This window comes from Nematostella vectensis, chromosome 14 (genome assembly GCF_932526225.1).
Source record: "Nematostella vectensis chromosome 14, jaNemVect1.1, whole genome shotgun sequence".
Taxonomy (NCBI): domain Eukaryota; kingdom Metazoa; phylum Cnidaria; class Anthozoa; order Actiniaria; family Edwardsiidae; genus Nematostella; species Nematostella vectensis.
Window position 1 is genome coordinate 891,004 of NC_064047.1, and position 25,075 is coordinate 916,078.

Below are 25,075 nucleotides of genomic sequence, written 5' to 3' on the forward strand. Positions count from 1 at the left end.
GGTAGCGCGCGTCACACTGTAACACTTTGTACTGGTGGCCACGGTAGCGCCCGTCGCACTGTAACACTTTGTATTGGTGGCCACGGTAGCGCCCGTCGCACTGTAACACTTTGTATTGGTGGCCACGGTAGCGCCCGTCGCACTATAACACTTTGTATTGGTGGCCACGGTAGCGCCCGTCGCACTGTAACACTTTGTATTGGTGGCCACGGTAGCGCCCGTCGCACTATAACACTTTGTTTTGGTGGCCACGGTAGCGCGCGTGACACTGTAAGACCTTGTATTGGTGGCCACGGTAGCGCGCGTCGCACTGTAATGCCTAGTGCAACTAGTGACAAAACGACATAACAACAGCGCGCGCACTCTTTTAAGCCCGACATAACGACACGGACATAATGACATAAAAGAAAAAAAACCATGTTTTTTTCTCTTATGTCGTTATGTTTATGTCATTATGTTGGGCTTATGTCAAAATGTCGAACCATTCACACTTGACCATATGAACATAAGGGTTCCTGTGTCATTATGTCACAGTGTGCACCAGGCATAACACTTTGTATTGACCACTGTAGCGTGTGTCGCAATGTAAAATCTCCATGCGTAAACTCTATGCACAATTATGTCCTTTTCGAACTCTCACATGAAAATCACCCTTCGCTTCTGTGTCTTAAAAAAACAACTTTCGATCTTTAGACCGCTTAACGTGCTATAGAATATGTTTGCTTTATTTGACCCGATTGTCCTCATAATATTATCACAAGGGCAGGCACGGGCTAATATATTTGCGATTGCTTCGCGAGAATTTTCCTTTCTTGAATGCGAAAAGTTGCCTTCTTCCTGCCCGCTGGCGGCTGTCTGACCTTCTGTGGCATATCAAGGAATAGGTGGTAGGCTCTCAGCAGAATTTATTAGGTATGTGAAAGGCTTCGTTCACGGCGTAATATTATGTAAAGCCGTACTATTCATATCAGCAAATGCATACAAGTAAGCCGAATGATGAAACAGTGGACTTGGTTTATGTGCATGCATTTGAATTAGGAACAACACATCTAAGGAAAGGCGCTCACTAAGCTAAGTCCAAACGTATTATCCATGAGTCGTATTCAATGCAAATGCAGGGAAATGAAGATGAAACAATCGACTCGATTCATTTAGGGAGGGACTTTTAGTCCTCCACCTCATGGGGCCTTAGCGACAGGAGAATTTACTAATTTTTTTTGTTTTGTTCTAGAATTGTGTTTTTTTTTTTTTTTGTTCTTGGGGGATCTGTTCCGATGGCATGTCTATTCGTCCTTCTTCATATATCTAAGATTCATATATCTAATTAGCCGACCCAGACACCCTACATGGCAATCGTACTCTAAGCGGCCAATCAGAATCACCTTCTATCACTCAGAACGTTGTGCAGCGGGTTTTCACTCACAATGTTCTTGACTCGCGTTTCCATGCCTCGTCCCATGTAAACGATTTCATGTTTTTCATAAGCGTCTGTTTTTCATATTCGTCTGTTTTAGAGTTTCCATATTCATACACACCCCCGCCTGACCTTGAGTCTGACACAGGCATCCCACGCCACCTCGTTATTGAGTGCTTTCAAAGGATTTCCGCAAGTCATCAATAGTAAATTCGTGGACATCACGCGAGGACTCCACGCGCGCGCAAGAATGCGGCGTTGAACACTAAAGCCCAGATCGTATTATTATCAGCTTGTGTTACTGACTGCTTTCACTACTGAGGCAGCCTCGCAGCACGCAAGATGAGCTATGCAAGGTCTATAAACGTGCGGAAAAAACAACCGCACGAGATGTATGGCGATGCGCTCGAGTCGGACGAGATACAAATGATGAGCGAGAGGACAGCTGCTTCTAAGAAAGTGAGTTTACTAGATGAAAACGTGTGTGATTTCAACTAAAGGATAAATATTTTCGTGAGTTACCCTCTTTATTCCCTTGAATGTGTTTGTATAAATGGAGATTAATTTTGTGATCCTGCTTATGAATTTAGCGTTGTTTTTGTTGATGTTTTGCTTTTTAGGGCATTCTATTGCAAGATATAGACGAAGGCAAACCATGCCTGAAATGCAAAGACCGTTGTCCCGGATTCAGTTTACATGTTTGGAAGTAAGTGAATTCCTTTAGTATCAAAATAGCACAAATACTCACCAGCTTAGAGGTAGATAATTCGCATATTCGTCTTGCCACGTCTGCAAGTGTGCGATAACCGATTTATTGAACGTTTGTATGCCATTCGCGAAGGCAATTATAATTTGACACCTCATATTTGAGTTTTACACTTGTGAGGTGTTACTTTCGCAACTTCTGTCCACTTAGAAAACGCACGTTTACCGGGATGCTAACGACATTATTGTCTGTAGAACAATATATGGGGGAAAGTCATGTAAACACTACTTTGTCTTTTTAAGTTTCGCATTCGCAAGCCATGACTCGTTCCGAAATGGGAGCTTTTTCTTCTTCTGTTATTTTTAATTCAGCACATTTAGCGATTTTTTTCTAGTCGAGACAGCACCGTAAATTCAACTCAAGTTTAGTTATCAAAGTTTTTTTCTAGATAAAAACATCACGCAGATGAATTCCACAGCTAACCCGAGAATTGTATCAGTAAAAACTGTAGTATCTGAAAAGTATTTTGTCTGCGCTGTCTCAAGCTAGCTCCGTTCTAGTAAACACCGCATTACTATGCAAACCCTTTATACTTTATAATACGAACAATAAACGTACGTAATCAATTTGTTCCAATCTTCAACGTCAGGTTTATTTATCGGGCATTCACTTATCGCTTGGATGAGCCTATAGAAAAACACCTTCTAGTCGCGAGACATTAACAATCGAAACCGAGACGACGTCGAACTCTAAACGGCCTCTTAAAAATCAAACTCGACCCTTCTTTAATCTTCAAACTCGCGGCAAAATGATCGCCACGGCAACTTCGTTTGAACATAATCCAAAGAAACCGGCGCCTAAAAAGCCTCCAAGGCCTAGTATCGACAATCAAAGGTTGGTTCCTTTTATTACATCTGTAAAATATCGCATATAATATTAGCGTGTTAAGTCTGTTTTGTTAGCCCTTGGTTCCGTTGTTGCTGACATTGTAAAACGATTTCTAATCGATGAGGTTTCCTTAGAATAATGCTCATATGTTAAAAATTGCGAGTAGAGCTTTATGTTTGGTTACAAACTCGCGTGATTTCAAGAGAGTCGTTTGACAGATCGTGTGACAACACAGATTGCCGGTCTGGCCTGGGCTTCTCGTTATGAAATACTCATCAAGCAAACTAACATTTACAGTTTTACAGGTTTAAAACTCATTACCTTTAATTTCTCGCACAATTTATAGAAAGACAGTATTATATTCAATATCCGACTTTCCTTTATGATTTATGTATAAATTGTACATATGTAAAGATTTATGTCAAATATGCCGACCTCTATTAGTAAAAGTGTCTGATTTTGGTTTCTTGAACCAAATACACAGTTAACCATTAACCAGAATCTCACTATATCAGCGTTTTCTCTACTATTTACATAAAACTTCGATAAAATCTCTGTTTAACTTGAACAACCGCCCGTATCTTTCTCTCTTTGCTCCCATGCCGAGCTCCTCTTTGTCCGAAATACAATCCCAATTGAAAATGTCACATTTTAGCAAACATAAATAATCAATATCCCTTTTTCAAACACATGAAAGTCACGATTTTCCGTTACGTATTTTACTCCATGTTAATTTTGCGTGGGAAGACAGACGTTTGGTCGAGTGTTTCCGTTTAAAATCATTGGATATTCAACAAGTGTTTTTATGTTCGAGTACCCAGTGTCTGGCAAACAATACATCAAATTGATTTTGTACTCAACTCTCTGCAAATCCTAAAGTAGAGGAAACAGAGTCTTTGAAAGAGCTCATAGTATCATCATAGTGGAACAGACAATAAATAGGCTTATGCTGATGAGATTTTAATTTAAAGCAAGTGATTTTGATTATGGGTGCGCCCGGAAGTTGAGCATAATTATAATACAATTTTCGAATATGGTCGTCGAACTCATGTCGAAGATACAAGGATCTTTTTTTATTTCATTGACAGGTATTAACTTGCGCGCTAGTCTTTTTATCCCATTTCTTATATTTTCACTTTCCTAGTCTTGTCATTTTAACCGCGTGATAAACAAAAGGTTTTTATTTAAATATTGTCCTTTAAGTATTTTTAAATAATTAGCTCTCCCTATTCTAAATCACAAAAGAGAATTGTTTGCAGTGTCTTGTTTTTGACGGTTTTCAACCATCCCTTTGTGTTTTCCAGAAGTTTCGAAACCACAATGTTAACCTTTAACCGAGCTATCAATTGTTGTCTCATTCATTGCTTAGTAGTTCGTCCTTTCGTTAGATTTTGTGTCGGCCAGTGGTTAAAAGCGATTGCTAATAAATTTAGTCATTATATTGGTAGTTGACAGTCAGCTGTTTTTAGTCTGTCCACGTGTAACACGGCAAGCCGTTCAATCCAAAAACTGAAAATATCCACGTTTTGACCACAGACCAAATTATCCAAATTAGTTTTTTAATTATTATTTTTTTAATGATACGCTAATTAAATGTGAATCGCGCAAGAAAAAAAACTAGTCACGTGTTAAAAAAATCTTGCGCGCGGAAATCAAAGCGCGCAAAAATTCGATATTTTTATTTTTGCGCATGCTCACTGAACATATACACCTACTTCAAAATACGTTGTCAGCTTAGCGTGAATGGCAAATGTCATTTTCCACACCGCATTTCTGCTAACGGAAAGAAATTTCTTCATATATTTTCTGAATGGAGAAAATATAATGAAAAATGGCTTTCCAAATCAAATTAACGACACATAACCGTAGCGGTCAGTTATTACTACCATTTGCCATTTGCACTGGGAACATTTCTTAAAAATTGTGCGTGTATCCATCTCATTTGAACAGGAGACAATTAAAGTGAATGACAATAAACGCACCAAAGCAGCGGACAAAAGGGATGGGGTAACAGTGCTAGATTGGCACTTTTCCCTAACTTTTGGGCCGGCATAAGCGGAAAGGGCTCTCTCAGCGTATTATGCAATGTACTAGAAGCGTAAGGAGGTCATTTAGTCTCGAATAGCTTTTGACTATTCTAGGAATGCCTAATCCAATCCATAGGCGTTCTAAAATTAGACTTTGTTCTATTTTGGATCAAGCGTGGCTATGCCAGGATTTCGCGCGCACATTTTTGTTGTTACAATACCAAAGAGATTGTTACGTGATGAATATTATAAATATTAGAGATACATTTTTGACTCATCATAACTTCGATCGCAGCTAGCATTTTTGTGAGCTTTACTTTTTTCTTTTGCTTTCGTTAGTCTGCAATAGAAATCAAATCACTCCTTGTATACATGCAAGTCAACTTTTAATGGGATTGCAAGTTAGACACAGATGTACTTGATCAATTTGCCTCAAAAGTGTATGAGAGCCTTGAGCTGTGCAAACAGCCTTAAGTTTCTGAGAAAACACGCAACAATGCTCAGCAATGCTCTTTGCATATCACCTATGCAGACATTTTTCGAGATTTCTGTTTACGCGCTTTCGATATCCAGGCGCGTACCCAGGTTTGGCTGGGGGTGGGTGGGGGGGGGGGGGGGAACTGTTCAGTCATAGGAACCGTATGGAAAAGCATAGCATTTAAAGATTCCATAATAAGAAAGGCCCCCTTTTTGGCCACCAAGGGGGGGGGGGGGGGGTGAACCCCCCTGTGTACAAGACTACAAGACTGTCCTCATACAGTAGAACCTCGTTAATAAGGAAACCTCTAGGACCTACAACACCGTCCTTATACAATGGAACCTAGTTAATAAGGACATCACGAGGGCTAACAAGACGAGTGTCGTTATACGGTAAGACCGCGTTAATAAGGACAGCGCTAGGACTTACGAGTGTCGTTATACGGTAAGACCGCGTTAATAAGGAAACCTCTAGGACCTACAACACCGTCCTTATACAATGGAACCTAGTTAATAAGGACAGCGCTAGGACCTACAAGACTGTCAATAGACAGTAGAACATCGTTAATAAGGGCTCGATGTGAGATTTTTTTTTATCGCGATTTTGTTAAAGAGTCTTAGTCAGTCCCAACTCTGTTATTGTTTTCCGACACTTATCGGAAGAAAATTATGAAAATAATTCTCAAAATAACTTTCTGACGATAAAATGGAAATGGATGCTTTCTCATACTTGGATAACAAAATGGCGGCTGGCAAAGACACCAAAAAAACTGTCGTAGAAAAGTGTCCTTATGAACAAGGCGTCCTTAGATCCGGGGTTTCACTAAAATAGCAAAGAATTCCATTGTAACTGCAAACATATGCCGAGCCTGTTTGGAATGCATTTTGTCTGTCAAGTGTATAAATCGGGCGCCTTCGTGCCAATAAGGATCGCACTACAAGGGCACGAATATACTCTGCGCATTGTTTGCAAGCGCTGCGTTGATCAAATGGTTTCTTAAACCTCAGGAAAATGCGATGCAGGTGTTACACATTCCAAAGGGAGATAAGTTAAAAAGAGGATGAAGTAAAGAACTCCTAATACAGTTATGCCGATATTTATAATACTTGGGCTTCCTGTGCCTGGCGAACATGGTTCGCCAAGAAGTTGTCGAGTGTTTTGGTTTTTCCTTTCTTCCATATAAGTAAATACCCATATTCCATATATTTGTTAACTTTCAGTTACCATTATTCCAACAAGCAAGAATTACTTGATAATGTTTGTACCCACTCTCCTCGCGCATATCACACAGGGCACAGGAATCCCAACTTATTTTGAACTTTAAGATAAGAGATAGGCATTTGGAGGCTAGGGTTATTAAGATGGCACAGGAATTGAAAGATTTTGTTCAGCTGGCCACTTAATCGCTGCATTGCTTCGCCAAGATTGTTGCGTGATTTCCAAACGTTGGTTGCGCCACGAGTCTATTCCCTCATCGTAATCTTGTGGAAATTGGCTTTGATTGACGTCCGCCTAAACGAAGTGTGTGACTTGAAATTCAGCACTAAAAGACCCCTCCTCCGTGAAGGAAATTTTGATGAGATTTTTTTCCAAAATCCTACATTTTTTTCTCAATTCGCGAGTGTGAGAATGTAGTGTGTTTTTGTGCGCAGTACTTGGGGGAAAACCTAGCTTTAATCCGTGTGTAGGATAAACTCACAGGAGTTGAGGGCCTAAGGATTAAGAGTCGTTAACAAACAGGCGATTTGGGTCGTCGAGATCTTTAAGTGGCCATTCAGGTGAGCTCTTGGTGGCCTAAGGAATTAGAAGGCGATTTAGGGATACTTTTCGTGTTTTAGAGCGTGACAGTTTCTTTCCTTGTCCCGTTTCCCTTACATATACTGATAAGCCTGAACTAGGAGGGGACATTTTGAGTGGTAACAAGCGTGTTTGATTGCCCATGATCATTCACCAACAAGCTATTCATTTACAACGCACCATACGGATCAGATCAGAAAAAGAGATTCGCTAAGTGGAGTTGGCGTCGCTGCTTAAGCCACAGATAAATCATTGACACGAAAGAGGAAAGGGCACTAAAAACTTCACCGTGATTAAACATTAGCCAGCATTTCTGGCATCTCCTCGCCCTCCCTTTCACTCGATTGACCACAAAACAAAGGAAAGTTGGCCGACTACCTCGTGCACTTCCCGACATCATGTGTAAACGGCGCCGGTAATAATATCTATTTTATAGCTGCATTTTCGCGGTGTTTACACGGAACATAAAAGTGCGACGCTACCGTGACCACACATTATTTTACAGTGTAGTTAATGCATTAAGAATTCAAGAAACGAATTGATTGCTCATGCTGTTTGCCCATGCATTGCTAGATCAGTTTGCCAAAGTTTCCTTCGTTTTGCGGTCAGCCCAGCGTAGGCGGTGCAGCGAAGCTAGCCGATGTTTGCGCGGGGCGTACAGTTTTTAGTGCTCTCACGCCTCTTCTATGTCAAGTACCGGGCTGTCTGTAGGCGTGACCTTATCAAAGTTCACATTCTTGTGGCGCTTATGACTTTGGTGTAGGGTTCCATAACGGCAGTTAGAGAGTCTGCGCCCAGACTCGTGAGTCATAGCTGCCTGTTGTCGGTGTTATGGACAGCGATTCACTTCTAACCGAGATCGCACTGGGTAACTCAGAATGAACCTCAGCGTGCGAGGCTTTCGTCGCTGGATCATCGTGCTTTAGAAAAAATTGCTTTCTTCTCAACGCCAGTTGTTAAAGTAAGATTGCTGTTATGAATCGCACTCATAACGAATGCCTTGTCTCATTCGCAAGCCACTGATATCGCAATCACACATGCACTTCTAAGTTAATTAGATAAGAAGGAAGCCATTCAACAGCTATCGTGATTGGACATTCTGTAGTGATTGACTCAAGGGAAGCCATTGCTCAGTTTTTGTGTTGCAGTGTTAAGTCGCCAATTTTTAGTTCTGCGAACAAATACCAATAACCTTTGCATAAATAGATTTGATAAAAGAATTCTGAAGATGGATGGATACATACTCATTTTCTGAGCTTTGAATTTGTTGACAAATGTTAGCGTTTTGCTATCTGCGTGCAGAATAACTAGCTAGTGACAGATTGAGTGTCGTTCGGGCAATTATATCGTCATCCAGATCAAGGAGAAAATCATTATGCCAGTCCAACAGACGCAATCCTACCGTCATCGACAAAATATTTGCTTATCATGGTATCGTATAAGCGTGTTATATAAGTAGCTTTTACTTTAATAAGTAGTAATCGGTTCTTTAGAGTGCCAAAACCCTTTTTTTAATCAGATAAGTTTATCCCTTAAACGGAGCGGGTGATTGTGAGAAATCCAATTTGAATGGGTCATCACACTTACTTTATTTGAATTCCAATGAGGAAATTAATCGAGGCATTTAATCGTGAGTATTTGGGGGATAGTTTGATTTAGCCATGGTGATATGCCAGTAGTTGTTAGCCTGGCTATGAGAAATGAAGACCCTGCCCACAGACGAAATAGTAGGGTCTTACATGCTTCTGTGTCCATATTTTTCATAGAATTATCACATGTCCGAAATGGAAAGTATTTTTATTAGCAATGTATACACGCAAAATTTCCAAGTTTACAATGTCTGTATAAGATGCCGTGACTTGTGAAAGCATGCGCAAATTAAATGCCCGCTTGCTAAAAAAAAACACAAGGAAATAACACAACACAAATGCACGACGTCACGCCGGCTGACAATCACACACGTGACTGGGGTCCTTCATTGCCGGTATCTTGGCTTATGGCAAGGGATTGATTTGCGGTCCCTGTCCCTTTCGAAATTCCCTCTGAAAGGGGTTTGTTTTTTTCTAAAATCACGTAATCTCCCGCGCAGCAGTTCTTTGTGTCTGTCACGCAACGCTTCTGTCGGTCACGCAACGTGGAGATGGAAGCATTGCGTGACCGACTCAAAGATCGGCTGCGCGGGGACTAGGAATCACGCAGTAACCTTAATTATATGCACAACTTGTGTCTACAGGAAAGCTTGTCAATATTGCAAGTGTCCACGGGAGGATCACGACATTCAGAACGAGGCTAACGAAACCATGGACATCAACACAAGAATAAACGGCATCGAGTTCCAAGTGCGCGGGCTCAAGCTGGACAGCAGCGCTGCCAACTACTATGACGATCTTCCACCACCACCACCCCCTCAGTTAGAAAATGACTTCCCGCCCCCTCCACCGCCAATGAACTATCGAGAAGACTTTCTTGATTTGAACTCTATTGAAAATGAGGTGTCGAGCCTGCCACCACCGCCAAAGGTGATCAGCGGTGGTTTCCCGAAATATTTGTGGACACCTTCTGGCTTGAGTCAAAGTCAGGTGAGATCGAGAAACAGAGCAAACGGGAAAACGCATGCCCGTACCCAGGGGGATGCAGGGGGTGCGAACCCCCCTACAACGGCCGAAGGTCCACTTTCGGTTCCCAATGGACGTGCTATTTGTAGACAAAACCATAAAGCATTAGCTAGATAACTCTAGTATGTAGCCATATCCGACAATAGACGTCCCATAGAGATACTGCAACGCATAAAAGAATCCCTTTTTGTTCTTTCGAGGATGGTCAGATTTTTATCATTCCATCCCCCCCCCCCCCCGGAAAAGTTAGGTCCTTTTTTCCGGATTTCGCACCCACCCAAGAAAAATCCTGGGTACGGGCCTGAACGTGTTACAAAAATAGTGGTATCTACATTATGCGGCCACCAACTCTGTTAAGCTATAGCCAACGTTTGTTAAGGTGGTGTTGCACTGGTGATGCAACAAAAACGTTTCGCGATAAATTGTAACGTAATCATTCTGACATGTTGCCAAACAAATGTATCGCGGAATAACTTTCCAGATATTCGTCATTTTGTTTTTGAAGCGGGTTAAAAACCACGCAACATGTTGCCGAGTAAAATGGTGCGCGAAAGGTTGTGTTGCGCGACATGTTACACGGTCAAAAACTTTCCACGATACAAAGTGTCGCGAAAAGTTTTTGTTGAATGTTATCCCGTGTAACATCACGTTTTAGCTAATAAAGGCAATGTTGGCGAACAGCTTTGTAGCAGCTCACAGCATAGCGCAAATAAACATCTCCAGCAATAAAGACCAGCAATAAAGACCAGCAATAAAGACCAGCAATAAAGACCAGCAATAAAGACCAGCAATAAAGACCAGCAATAAAGACCAGCAATAAAGACCAACAATAAAGACCAGCAATAAAGACCAACAATAAAGACAAGCAATAAGGACCAGCAATAAAGACCAGCAATAAAGACCAGCAATAAAGACCAACAATAAAGACCAGCAATAAAGACCAACAATAAAGACCAACAATAAAGACCAGCAAATAAAGACAAGCAATAAAGACAAGCAATAAAGACCAGCAATAAAGACCAGCAATAAAGACCAGCAATAAAGACCAGCAATAAAGACCAGCAATAAAGACCAGCAATAAAGACAAGCAATAAAGACAAGCAATAAAGACAAGCAATAAAGACAAGCAATAAAGACCAGCAATAAAGACCAGCAATAAAGACAAGCAAATAATGACCAGAAATGGGTCTTCAGCAATGTTTGCGCTGTTTACACGAGACGTTATGTCCCACGTACGTTTTTTTTTCTCTTGCGACCCGTCTCGCAAAAAAATAACTGCAAGTCGCACGTGCATTTTTTTTGCGTGTGACGCCCCCTTTGCAATTTGTTTTGCATTTCTCGAAGCCGCACGAAAAGTAGAAAGCTCTTCTGCTTTCTGAAACAAACTTCACGTGTGACATGACGCGTGCGACCTGCAACAATTTTTTTGCGAGACAAGTTGCAGCCGAAAAGTCTACATGTGACAGGGCCTCTACAGTGCAACGCGCGCTACCGTGACCACACTATTGCCATGCAACGCGCGCTACCGTAACCACACTATTGCCATGCAACGCGCGCTACCGTGACCACACTATTGCCATGCAACGCGCGCTACCGTAACCACACTATTGCCAACAATCCTCAAATGTGAGGGGCAGGCTGTAATCGGTAAAAAGTATTGCCATGCAACGCGCGCTACCGTGACCACACTATTGCCATGCAACGCGCGCTACCGTGACCACACTATTGCCAGTGAAATGAAGCCAATAAGAACGCGAGATACGGCTGATTGACTAGCTTTACGGCGTCATCATCTTAATGATGAAAATCGTGTTTGTCACTGTAATCCTTCCTTGTTGTATTGATTGGCTATTTGACCGGGCTCGACGCTTGCTAGATAAGATGGGCCCATATCACTATTGAGCGTGAAGAAACGCTCACCACCATCAAGTGATCTCTACATACTACATGTGAGAAACGATGTTACACTCCTTTTCAGTCTCACCTTCTCACGTGCATCCTTGTGCCTTTAGTTTACGAGTCACAACTGTGTTTTGGTTGACGTTCATCATGACTTTTGAATTTTCCTAATTCTGCCACACCTGTCAAAGCTTTAAATCGATCACAATCAAAGCAACATACAAGAGGATCTTCTTCTTAGCTACTGTCACCGAGAAAATACCGATGATAATAAAGCCAGCGATTGAATAAAGTTCGAATTGTTTCTTAGCTTTGCGATGTTGTTGATTTAGTGGGTAGGTGCGCATGTATCTCTTGGCTGCTTTTTTGAGGCTTGGTGCTTTGCAGCGCTCTCTCATTGGTTAGTTATGGCTGCCGTAACTTCGAAATGTCTTCCGGCACCAAAAACCATTCGCGACTTGTAAACGAAAAACACAAAAGGTGCACGTGTGACTGAAAACGCGCGAAGGCGACTCGGGGTTAACTGTTTTCAATTCATATTGAATCCATTTTTGTAGCTCTTCAATATGAACGGAGTTCTTGAAAAAAATTTCCTTAATTCGCTAGATACATAATGTCCAACAAGAAAAGGTATCAACTTCTAGTATATTTATCAACTTTTTTGCATTTTTTCTTCACAGGTTGAACTATACATGAAAGAACTACCTCCACAAAAAGTTCCCATCAAGGATTCTCCAGGGTCCAAATACTATAGGGCTCAGATGGCGTACCAATTACCGGTCCAAGACAGAGACCCTGAAAAACTGAGCACCTTTTCCGCAGCTCATAGAGAATCATTTATGCAGTTCAATTCCAGCGCGGATAACGCGAGGGGAGAGGGGGTGGTCAAGGTGCCGTTTGGCCGGCGACAGGTGAGTCTTTAGAGACGCAGCTCTAGAGCTTATAAAAATGATTTATTTTGAAAACCCTGGTTTTCACTTGAATTCGAGGTCTGCTACAGGCTCTTAAAATATTGCGCAGTCAGTTGTCGCATATCTTCATCCAGTTTTTGATAATCCCTTCAGCATATTTTTTTTTACTGATTTTAAGTCATTGTTCACATTCACCAATTTTTTCTTCCCCCCCTAGCGTTGCGCCCGCTGTAGCCACCCAATCCTGCGCAGTGAACCAGCGGTCGTCGCCGAAAACATAGGCGCGGAAGCCTCGTTTCACCCAGGATGCTTCACGTGCGAGACATGCAATGAGCTCCTAGTAGAACTGACGTATTTCCAGCACGCTGACAAGGTGTACTGCGGGCGTCATTTTGCTGAGCTACAGAAGTCGCGTTGCGGGGGTTGTGACGAGGTATCACGTAATATTTGATATACGTTGTATCTATTGTGTTCAAGCTTAAAAATCCCTTGTCACGCGGTGCGGAGCTCCAGAGTTCAGTCAAGCGTGTCTTGTTTGCCCACGAGGAGCGAAACCAAAACTCAACTTTTGAAGCGCTTTTCTTCTCGTTTGCTCTTTTTATTTTCTCTTGGCTACTAACAATGAATAACCCTCCAAAAGAGCAGGAATGTGCAGTAAAAATAAGTTCAAATTATGAACGATAGCACAACTAAAGAGTCTTACTAACGACGCAATGTTACGGCGTGTTTTCATCTTGAAGTTTGAATTTTATTCAGAGGAAAGAGGGCGGAGCCAAGCCCTTTTATAGTGCGGGAGCCAAGCCCTTTTATAGTGCGGGAGCCAAGCCCTTTTATAGTGCGGGAGCCAAGCCCTTTTATAGTGCGGGAGCCAAGCCCTTTTATAGTGCGGGAGCCAAGCCCTTTTATAGTGCGGGAGCCAAGCCCTTTTATAGTGCGGGAGCCAAGCCCTTTTATAGTGCGGGAGCCAAGCCCTTTTATAGTGCGGGAGCCAAGCCCTTTTATAGTGCGGGAGCCAAGCCCTTTTATAGTGCGGGAGCCAAGCCCTTTTATAGTGCGGGAGCCAAGCCCTTTTATAGTGCGGGAGCCAAGCCCTTTTATAGTGCGGGAGCCAAGCCCTTTTATAGTGCGGGAGCCAAGCCCTTTTATAGTGCGGGAGCCAAGCCCTTTTATAGTGCAGGAGCCAAGCCCTTTTATAGTGCGGGAGCCAAGCCCTTTTATAGTGCGGGAGCCAAGCCCTTTTATAGTGCGGGAGCCAAGCCCTTTTATAGTGCGGGTCCTTGTTTGAAAGCCCTTGTCAGTCACACCTGTGTTTTTGTCGAATTTTTTTCAAATCGAAATCTCAATTTAACCAGCTGAAAACCTCAAGCTTTGTTTACTAAAACCAATCATAAAACATTTGTAACAACTTCCCCAAATCAGCCAATATCATGCTTTCTTACCCTCGGTACTTTGCTAGGATAAGAAAATGGCGACGGCGGCGGAGACTCGTCAAAATGCGTCAAGGATGCATTTTTCATTTTATGTTTTTTTAATGTCTGTGTTTGGATTTGAGAAAGGTGATGGTCTTTTTAAAAATCTCAAAGGATAATTAGTTGAACAAAACTCCATTCTTGAATCGCACAGCAAAATTTTAGCATTACAATATTCAACCCTTTATTTAGCCATGAATAATCAATTATTTCCTTGTGTTAGCTCATCTTCACTGGCGAATACACAGTGGCAATGAATAAAAACTGGCATCTGGGTCATTTCCAGTGTCAAACTTGCGACCACAGTATTACTGGTAAGAATAAATAATGCACGTGCATAAAGACTCATTTCGAGTAACTAAACGCGGTCACTTCGCGCGAACCAATTTTTCCTGCAACTTGCAATGCAACGATGACGAAAAGTAGGCGCCATGACTGCATTGAAAGTTGCAAAAAAGGGATGTCATGCAAGCAATTTTCTTGCAACTCGTAGCGGAACACAAAAAAACGTTACCAGTTGCAGGAGAACTTTTGTAGCATTTTGTAGCATTGATACACGACGCCAGCTCACACAATCTGTATCGATTTTGCGCGTGCGCATTTCTTGCTGACATCCTGTTGCCAACGACGTGAATGTAAACCACCTTATAATACCTTAAAATCCTCTTGACCCAAAGGTCGGCAGTTTATCGTACGCGGTGATAAACCCGTCTGTACCGACTGCTTCAAGGATTCTTATGCCCATGAGTGCGAGGCCTGCCACCAAAAGATCGGACCCGAGAGCAGAGACATCTCATCGGACGATGACAGGTGAGACGGCAGCTGTGCGAAACGCGATCCCTGTGTCCTGTGGGGAACCCACTCGCGTGAATAGACAGGTCGTGTGTAGCGCGACTACACCCGCGACCACACCAGTCTTCCCTCGCGTGGATAGGCAGGGCGGAATTCTTCCTTTCTTCACACGCTGCTTGGCTTGATAGGGGTTTCCGACCTTCTCCCGCGGATGAACGAGGGTCTATATTTTTCTCGCGTCAATAAGCAAAGCGGGGTTTCCATCCAGTTGTCGACCAAACTCTATATTGATCGAACCCAAAAGACCCTGAAGATGGGGTTGACACAGACCGTTTAACGTGATTCCCCTTGTCTTGTCTCTAGGCACTGGCATGATAAATGCTTTATCTGTGATATCTGCCGACGACCTCTTAAGTCGGACGGGAAGTTTACATTCTACCGAGACCAAATCCTGTGTAACAATTGCTACGTGGCGAACTATCAGAAAGAGTGCTTCGCTTGTGGGCAAATGATAGACTCGGGAGGTAAGTGCAATAAATGCTACGTGGCTAAATATATCAGACAGAGTGTTTCGCTTGTGGGCAAATGATTAACTCGGGAGGTAAGTGCAATAAATGCTACGTGGCTAAATATATCAGACAGAGTGTTTCGCTTGTGGGCAAATGATTAACTCGGGAGGTAAGTGCAGTAAATGCTACGTGGCGAACTATCAGAAAGAGTGCTTCGCTTGTGGGCAAATGATAGACTCGGGAGGTAAGTGCAATAAATGCTACGTGGCTAAATATATCAGACAGAGTGTTTTGCTTGTGGGCAAATGATAGACTCGGGAGGTAAGTGCAATAAATGCTACGTGGCGAACTATCAGAAAGAGTGCTTCGCTTGTGGCAAATGATAGACTCGGGAGGTAAGTGCAATAAATGCTACGCGGCGAACTATCAGAAAGAGTGCTTCGCTTGTGGGCAAATGATAGACTCGGGAGGTAAGTGCAGTAAATGCTACGTGGCGAACTATCAGAAAGAGTGCTTCGCTTGTGGGCAAATAATAGACTCGGGAGGTAAGTGCAATAAATGCTACGTGGCGAACTATCAGAAAGAGTGTTTTGCTTGTGGGCAAATGATAGACTCGGGAGGTAAGTGCAGTAAATGCTACGTGGCGAACTATCAGAAAGAGTGCTTCGCTTGTGGGCAAATGATAGACTCGGGAGGTAAGTGCAATAAATGCTACGTGGCGAACTATCAGAAAGAGTGCTTCGCTTGTGGGCAAATGATAGACTCGGGAGGTAAGTGCAATAAATGCTACGTGGCGAACTATCAGAAAGAGTGCTTCGCTTGTGGGCAAATGATAGACTCGGGAGGTAAGTGCAATAAATGCTACGTGGCGAACTATCAGAAAGAGTGCTTCGCTTGTGGGCAAATGATAGACTCGGGAGGTAAGTGCAATAAATGCTACGTGGCGAACTATCAGAAAGAGTGCTGCGCTTGTGGGCAAATAATAGACTCGGGAGGTTAGTGAAAGGTTGTTACGGGTAGATTAGACCCCGGAAGTTGGTGTAAGCGTGCTATGCTTGTGGGTAGATTATACAAATACAACACTTTGCCAGGGGCGTGGCCAGGGGGGCTGGCCTAGCCCCCCCCCCCCTTCTAGCAGCCAAAAATACAGTAAATGTATGAGACATAAACTACAATAAAGGAGGAAATGCCAAGACAGTCCTTTTTGTGCCCCCTCCTATTAGAAAACCTGTATACTCCGCTGTAAACACAAATACATAACAGGATCTAGAGGAAGCATTGTGAGGGGGGAGGTGGTTGGGAGGTAGGAGCTAGTAAATAAGCGCATAACGTGTGCGAACTTTGCTCTTTACATGGGAAACTGTGACTCCTTTGTCTCCTCGCGTATGGATGTCAATCGCCTTTTTTTTCGTGGGCCAATCCTTAGCTATTCCTTGTATATGCTCCCTCCCTGTTACTATATGAAGTGTGTGTATCTTTGCTATATGGAGAGTGTTCAGTATTCGGGGAATAAAGCGCTCAGAGGCAATACAATCAGCACTTAACAAAGGGCAAACCACTATATTTATCTTAACTATCTTTCTACCTTTCTTTTGCCCTCCCCAGCATCGCGCCTGGAGTATAGCGGGAACTTCTGGCACGAGAACTGTTTCCGTTGCGCGAACTGCGGTGAAGCAATCGGTACAAGCGGCTTCGTGCCTAAAGACGACACCTTTTTCTGTCCGGGCTGCTACCAGTCAAAGTTCTCTAAGCGCTGCGCTTCGTGCGGCGAACCACTGCTTGAGGGCGGAGTGCTCTACAATGGCGAGACCTGGCACAAGGCTTGCTTCTCCTGTTACTTCTGCCACCGGTCTCTCGCCTCCGCGGCGTTCAGTGTACGGGACGGTTGCCGGTACTGCATGGAATGCTACGGAAAGTTTTATGCAAAGCAATGCGAGATCTGTCTGAAGGCGATCGTGGGTGGCGAGTATTACACGCTGGAAGAGTCGAATTTCCACAAAGAGTGCTTTATGTGCAGTCGGTGCGGCAGGTCTCTAGCGAGCGAGGGGTTCGTGCGAGAGGGGGATGAACTTCTTTGCGGGGACTGCGCCGATTGACCTTGGTTTTCATGGCAACCATGTATCGTCGCCATGACAATGACTTTAATTTTAACCACATATTATCACCATGGCAATGACTTCCATGATAACCGTATTGTCATCATGAAAATAGTGTCTTTGGCAACAGCATCTTATCTCCATGGTAATGGTTTCTATGGAAACCACGAAATCACCATGGCACTAAGTGCTTATAAGGAATGTGCAGCGACGACGTATAATATGGCTTGCAACTACGTGAATACGATAAACGAAATACGGATTTTGTTGACCCTTGGAGATTCTTAAGAGCAACCTTTGATAACCACTTTTTTTCAATGGTTACGGCTTTTTATTGTTAGCGGGGTGATGAGCTAGCCGTTTTTTACTGTTAACATAGCAGGAATACTTTATTTGAGACAAAAACAATATAATAAACAGCCCTATTCTTAGCATGCAATAAAGGGACCCACGAGTAATGTGAACCCGCACATTCTTGAAGTTTGGTGGTTAACATGGTCTTATGTTCTTTTACTTCGGTTTTCAGCATTCTATGAATTCTCGCCGACTCATCTAAATTGCCTACTACTACCGCACGTCAATCAAAATCCTTAAAGCATTTTCATTGGCGGGCCAGCACTGAATTGGCTTTGCAACCCAGGCCCGTACCCAGGATTTTTCTTGGGGGGGGGGATGCGAAATCCGAAAAAGTGGACCTAATTTTTCCGGGGAGGGGGGGGGGGGGAGGGAGTTCTCTGATAAAAATCTAACCACCTCCGAAAAAAGGAAAAGAGATTTTTTATGCCGTTGCAGTATCTCCACCTGGCGTTTAATTCCGGATTTGGCTACATACCAGAGTGATATAGCTTATGGTTTTTAGTTTTGTCTACAAATAGCACGTCTATTGAGAACCATTGTGGGGGGTTCGCACCCCCTGCACCCCCCCCCCCCCCCCCTGGGTACGGGCCTGCGGGACCACGCCACCTCTCCGCAAGGTGCAAACCAATCAAGAAGCACCTAATGCAATTTCCGTGAGTTTGAATGACGGAAGCCAGTAAGCGGTTGAGAAAAATTATTGACGAGAGCTCGCACAATATTGAAAATCGCAGTAAGAGCAACAATAGCTTGGTACCATTTACGAAGTAAATATTTAACCAGCTCTATTAAACTGATTATCTATTTTTCCTTTTCTAGTCTAAACATAAATTCTAATTTATTTAAGCGTATAACTAACCTAGGTACCAGAGGCTTCGAGCTTCGCGGCGACGAGCCTCTGGTACCCAGGGTAGCGTATAACAGGCCAATAGGCTCTTGATTTTAGGCACTTTCTTACAGCTTTTTGCTATTAGTTTGTTAATCTCGTAAGAGAGGGGTTTGGAGAGAGATCCGCTATTAAAATAAGCGCAAATCTTAGCTCTGATTGGTCTATACCTATGTTACGCCGTTACAGTGCCTTTTTTGTATGGAAACAGGTTTTGAGCAGCAGCAATGAAAACAGTTGTGACAACCGACCGCTCTGCGTTAGTATCAAATGTATAGATGTCCATATAATGTTGCTATCGTTACCATATCAGGGATAGCACATGCAGGCGCGTCCCAGGATTGGCGGAGGGGGGTGCGCATTCATAGGTATTGAAAAAGCAAAGTATTTGAAGATTCCTTAATAAGAAGTGACCCACTATTTGGTCGCCCCGTGTACGCGCTTGCACAGCACTTAGTTATCCCTTCGCTATCTACAAGTGTTGATACTTGAAGTTATCCCTTCGCTAGCTACAAGTGTTGATACTTGTAGTTATCCCTTCGCTATCTACAGGTGTTGATACTTGTAGTTATCCCTTCGCTATCTACAAGTGTTGATACTTGTAGTTATCCCTTCGCTATCTACAGGTGTTGATACTTGTAGTTATCCCTTCGCTAGCTACAAGTGTTGATACTTGTAGTTATCCCTTCGCTAGCTACAAGTGTTGATACTTGTAGTTATCCCTTCGCTAGCTACAAGTGTTGATACTTGTAGTTATCCCTTCGCTATCTACAGGTGTTGATACTTGTAGTTATCCCTTCGCTAGCTACAAGTGTTGATACTTGTAGTTATCTCTTCGCTAGCTACAAGTGTTGATACTTGTAGTTATCCCTTCGCTAGCTACAGGTGTTGATACTTGTAGTTATCCCTTCGCTAGCTACAAGTGTTTATACTTGTAGTTATCCCTTCGCTATCTACAGGTGTTGATACTTGTAGTTATCCCTTCGCTAGCTACAAGTGTTGATACTTGTAGTTATCCCTTCGCTATCTACAAGTGTTGATACTTGTAGTTATCCCTTTGCTAGCTACAAGTGTTGATACTTGTAGTTATCCCTTCGCTAGCTACAAGTGTTGATACTTGTAGTTATCCCTTCGCTATCTACAAGTGTTGATACTTGTAGTTATCCCTTCGCTAGCTACAAGTGTTGATACTTGTAGTTATCCCTTCGCTAGCTACAAGTGTTGATACTTGTAGTTATCCCTTCGCTATCTACAAGTGTTGATACTTGTAGTTATCCCTTCGCTATCTACAGGTGTTGATACTTGTAGTTATCCCTTCGCTATCTACAAGTGTTGATACTTGTAGTTATCCCTTCGCTATCTACAGGTGTTGATACTTGTAGTTATCCCTTCGCTATCTACAAGTGTTGATACTTGTAGTTATCCCTTCGCTATCTACAGGTGTTGATACTTGTAGTTATCCCTTCGCTATCTACAAGTGTTGATATTTGTAGTTATCCCTTCGCTATCTACAAGTGTTGATACTTGTAGTTATCCCTTCGCTATCTATAGGTGTTGATACTTGTAGTTATCCCTTCGCTATCTACAGGTGTTGATACTTGTAGTTATCCCTTCGCTATCTACAAGTGTTGATACTTGTAGTTATCCCTTCGCTATCTACAGGTGTTGATACTTGTAGTTATCCCTTCGCTATCTACAGGTGTTGATACTTGTAGTTATCCCTTCGCTATCTACAAGTGTTGATACTTGTAGTTATCCCTTCGCTATCTACAAGTGTTGATACTTGTAGTTATCCCTTCGCTATCTACAGGTGTTGATACTTGTAGTTATCCCTTCGCTATCTACAAGTGTTGATACTTGTAGTTATCCCTTCGCTATCTACAAGTGTTGATACTTGTAGTTATCCCTTCGCTAGCTACAAGTGTTGATACTTGTAGTTATCCCTTCGCTAGCTACAAGTGTTGATACTTGTAGTTATCCCTTCGCTATCTACAGGTGTTGATACTTGTAGTTATCCCTTCGCTAGCTACAGGTGTTGATACTTGTAGTTATCCCTTCGCTAGCTACAAGTGTTGATACTTGTAGTTATCCCTTCGCTATCTACAGGTGTTGATACTTGTAGTTATCCCTTCGCTAGCTACAAGTGTTGATACTTGTAGTTATCCCTTCGCTAGCTACAGGTGTTGATACTTGTAGTTATCCCTTCGCTAGCTACAAGTGTTGATACTTGTAGTTATCCCTTCGCTATCTACAGGTGTTGATACTTGTAGTTATCCCTTCGCTAGCTACAAGTGTTCATACTTGTAGTTATCCCTTCGCTAGCTACAAGTGTTCATACTTGTAGTTATCCCTTCGCTAGCTACAAGTGTTGATACTTGTAGTTATCCCTTCGCTAGCTACAAGTGTTGATACTTGTAGTTATCCCTTCGCTATCTACAAGTGTTGATACTTGTAGTTATCCCTTCGCAAGCTACAAGTGTTGATACTTGTAGTTATCCCTTTGCTAGCTACAAGTGTTGATACTTGTAGTTATCCCTTCGCTAGCTACAAGTGTTGATACTTGTAGTTATCCCTTCGCTATCTACAAGTGTTGATACTTGTAGTTATCCCTTCGCTATCTACAAGTGTTGATACTTGTAGTTATCCCTTCGCTATCTACAAGTGTTGATACTTGTAGTTATCCCTTCGCTAGCTACAAGTGTTGATACTTGTAGTCATCCCTTCGCTATCTACAAGTGTTGATACTTGTAGTTATCCCTTCGCTATCTACAGGTGTTGATACTTGTAGTTATCCCTTCGCTATCTACAAGTGTTGACATCTGTAGTTATCCCTTCGCTAGCTACAAGTGTTGATACTTGTAGTTATCCCTTCGCTAGCTACAAGTGTTGATACTTGTAGTTATCCCTTCGCTATCTACAGGTGTTGATACTTGTAGTTATCCCTTCGCTATCTACAAGTGTTGATACTTGTAGTTATCCCTTCGCTATCTACAGGTGTTGATACTTGTAGTTATCCCTTCGCTATCTACAAGTGTTGATACTTGTAGTTATCCCTTCGCTATCTACAAGTGTTGATACTTGTAGTTATCCCTTCGCTATCTATAGGTGTTGATACTTGTAGTTATCCCTTCGCTATCTACAGGTGTTGATACTTGTAGTTATCCCTTCGCTATCTACAAGTGTTGATACTTGTAGTTATCCCTTCGCTATCTACAGGTGTTGATACTTGTAGTTATCCCTTCGCTATCTACAGGTGTTGATACTTGTAGTTATCCCTTCGCTATCTACAAGTGTTGATACTTGTAGTTATCCCTTCGCTAGCTACAAGTGTTGATACTTGTAGTTATCCCTTCGCTATCTACAGGTGTTGATACTTGTAGTTATCCCTTCGCTATCTACAAGTGTTGATACTTGTAGTTATCCCTTCGCTAGCTACAAGTGTTCATACTTGTAGTTATCCCTTCGCTATCTACAAGTGTTGATACTTGTAGTTATCCCTTCGCTAGCTACAAGTGTTGATACTTGTAGTTATCCCTTCGCTATCTACAAGTGTTGATACTTGTAGTTATCCCTTCGCTAGCTACAAGTGTTGATACTTGTAGTTATCCCTTCGCTAGCTACAAGTGTTGATACTTGTAGTTATCCCTTCGCTAGCTACAAGTGTTGATACTTGTAGTTATCCCTTTGCTATCTACAAGTGTTGATACTTGTAGTTATCCCTTCGCTATCTACAAGTGTTGATACTTGTAGTTATCCCTTCGCTATCTACAAGTGTTGATACTTGTAGTTATCCCTTCGCTAGCTACAAGTGTTGATACTTGTAGTCATCCCTTCGCTATCTACAAGTGTTGATACTTGTAGTTATCCCTTCGCTATCTACAGGTGTTGATACTTGTAGTTATCCCTTCGCTATCTACAAGTGTTGACATCTGTAGTTATCCCTTCGCTAGCTACAAGTGTTGATACTTGTAGTTATCCCTTCGCTAGCTACAAGTGTTGATACTTGTAGTTATCCCTTCGCTATCTACAGGTGTTGATACTTGTAGTTATCCCTTCGCTAGCTACAAGTGTTGATACTTGTAGTTATCCCTTCGCTAGCTACATGTGTTGATACTTGTAGTTATCCCTTCGCTATCTACAGGTGTTGAAACTTGTAGTTATCCCTTCGCTAGCTACAAGTGTTGATACTTGTAGTTATCCCTTCGCTATCTACAAGTGTTGATACTTGTAGTTATCCCTTCGCTAGCTACAGGTGTTGATACTTGTAGTTATCCCTTCGCTATCTACAGGTGTTGATACTTGTAGTTATCCCTTCGCTATCTACAAGTGTTGATACTTGTAGTTATCCCTTCGCTATCTACAAGTGTTGATACTTGTAGTTATCCCTTCGCTAGCTACAAGTGTTGATACTTGTAGTTATCCCTTCGCTATCTACAGGTGTTGATACTTGTAGTTATCACTTCGCTAGCTACAAGTGTTGATACTTGTAGTTATCCCTTCGCTAGCTACAAGTGTTGATACTTGTAGTTATCCCTTCGCTATCTACAGGTGTTGATACTTGTAGTTATCCCTTCGCTATCTACAAGTGTTGATACTTGTAGTTATCCCTTTGCTATCTACAGGTGTTGATACTTGTAGTTATCCCTTCGCTGTCTACAGGTGTTGATACTTGTAGTTATCCCTTCGCTATCTACAAGTGTTGATACTTGTAGTTATCCCTTCGCTATCTACAAGTATTGATACTTGTAGTTATCCCTTCGCTATCTACAAGTGTTGATACTTGTAGTTATCCCTTCGCTAGCTACAAGTGTTGATACTTGTAGTTATCCCTTCGCTATCTACAAGTGTTGATACTTGTAGTTATCCCTTCGCTAGCTACAAGTGTTGATACTTGTAGTTATCCCTTCGCTAGCTACAAGTGTTGATACTTGTAGTTATCCCTTCGCTAGCTACAAGTGTTGATACTTGTAGTTATCCCTTCGCTATCTACAAGTGTTGATACTTGTAGTTATCCCTTCGCTATCTACAAGTGTTGATACTTGTAGTTATCCCTTCGCTATCTACAAGTGTTGATACTTGTAGTTATCCCTTCGCTATCTACAGGTGTTGATACTTGTAGTTATCCCTTCGCTATCTACAAGTGTTGATACTTGTAGTTTTTCCTTCGCTAGCTACAAGTGTTGATACTTGTAGTTATCCCTTCGCTATCTACAGGTGTTGATACTTGTAGTTATCCCTTCGCTAGCTACAAGTGTTGATACTTGTAGTTATCCCTTCGCTAGCTACAGGTGTTGATACTTGTAGTTATCCCTTCGCTATCTACAAGTGTTGAAACTTGTAGTTATCCCTTCGCTAGCTACAAGTGTTGATACTTGTAGTTATCCCTTCGCTATCTACAAGTGTTGATACTTGTAGTTATCCCTTCGCTAGCTACAGGTGTTGATACTTGTAGTTATCCCTTCGCTATCTACAGGTGTTGATACTTGTAGTTATCCCTTCGCTATCTACAAGTGTTGATACTTGTAGTTATCCCTTCGCTATCTACAAGTGTTGATACTTGTAGTTATCCCTTCGCTAGCTACAAGTGTTGAAACTTGTAGTTATCCCTTCGCTATCTACAAGTGTTGATACTTGTAGTTATCCCTTCGCTATCTACAGGTGTTGATACTTGTAGTTATCCCTTCGCTATCTACAAGTGTTGATACTTGTAGTTATCCCTTCGCTATCTACAGGTGTTGATACTTGTAGTTATCCCTTCGCTATCTACAGGTGTTGATACTTGTAGTTATCCCTTCGCTATCTACAAGTGTTGATACTTGTAGTTATCCCTTCGCTATCTACAAGTGTTGATACTTGTAGTTATCCCTTCGCTATCTACAAGTGTTGATACTTGTAGATACGCATTTCAACATCGCTCTTCAATTATCCGTGGTACTACAGTGGAGCCGGCCCAACTCCAAGCAACTAAGGATACCTCGATATTAAGGACAGTTTTTTAAAGCCCCAATTAAAGAAAGTTTATTACCAATAAAGAAAACCTCGTTATTCTGGACAGTATTTTAAAGCCCCCAATAAAAGAATGTGTTATACCAATATGAGCACCCCCTTAAATGAAACACTTTTTGGTGTCCTGTAGGTGTTCTGTTAATAAGACGGTGTTGCATTTGATAACAATGATACTACTTTTTATCCGTGACTTTTTTAAACAAATTGTTAATATAACCTTAGGTATAT

At 42.2% G+C, this 25,075-nt stretch overlaps 1 protein-coding gene across 3 annotated transcripts; it reads left to right on the forward strand.

The window, feature by feature from the left end:
- Positions 1-1,378: 1,378 nt before the first annotated feature.
- LOC5512849 (four and a half LIM domains protein 3) lies at positions 1,379-18,071 on the forward strand. Of its 3 annotated transcripts, XM_032382323.2 has the most exons (9): positions 1,379-1,873; positions 2,035-2,120; positions 9,544-9,889; positions 12,505-12,735; positions 12,953-13,168; positions 14,428-14,518; positions 14,882-15,014; positions 15,360-15,520; positions 17,111-18,071. In XM_032382323.2, exons 1-9 carry the CDS (start codon positions 1,757-1,759, stop codon positions 17,599-17,601), a joined length of 1,872 nt encoding a protein of 623 aa, XP_032238214.2. In that variant the 5' UTR covers positions 1,379-1,756; the 3' UTR covers positions 17,602-18,071. The 3 variants fall into 3 exon arrangements, with proteins under 3 accessions (XP_032238214.2, XP_032238215.2, XP_032238216.2); XM_032382324.2 differs by lacking the exons at positions 1,379-1,873; positions 2,035-2,120 and adding an exon at positions 2,820-3,014; XM_032382325.2 differs by lacking the exons at positions 1,379-1,873; positions 2,035-2,120 and adding an exon at positions 8,088-8,271.
- Positions 18,072-25,075: the final 7,004 nt, after the last annotated feature.

What these genes read in the sequence shown, in the direction of transcription:
- LOC5512849 (XM_032382323.2), top strand. Translation starts at nt 1,757, where the DNA reads ATGAGCTATGCAAGGTCTATAAACGTGCGGAAAAAACAACCGCACGAG. An exon ending in TGCCGTTTGGCCGGCGACAG is followed by an intron (nt 12,736 to 12,952) that starts GTGAGTCTTTAG and finishes TTCCCCCCCTAG; the next exon opens with CGTTGCGCCCGCTGTAGCCA. An exon ending in GCAAATGATAGACTCGGGAG is followed by an intron (nt 15,521 to 17,110) that starts GTAAGTGCAATA and finishes TGCCCTCCCCAG; the next exon opens with CATCGCGCCTGGAGTATAGC.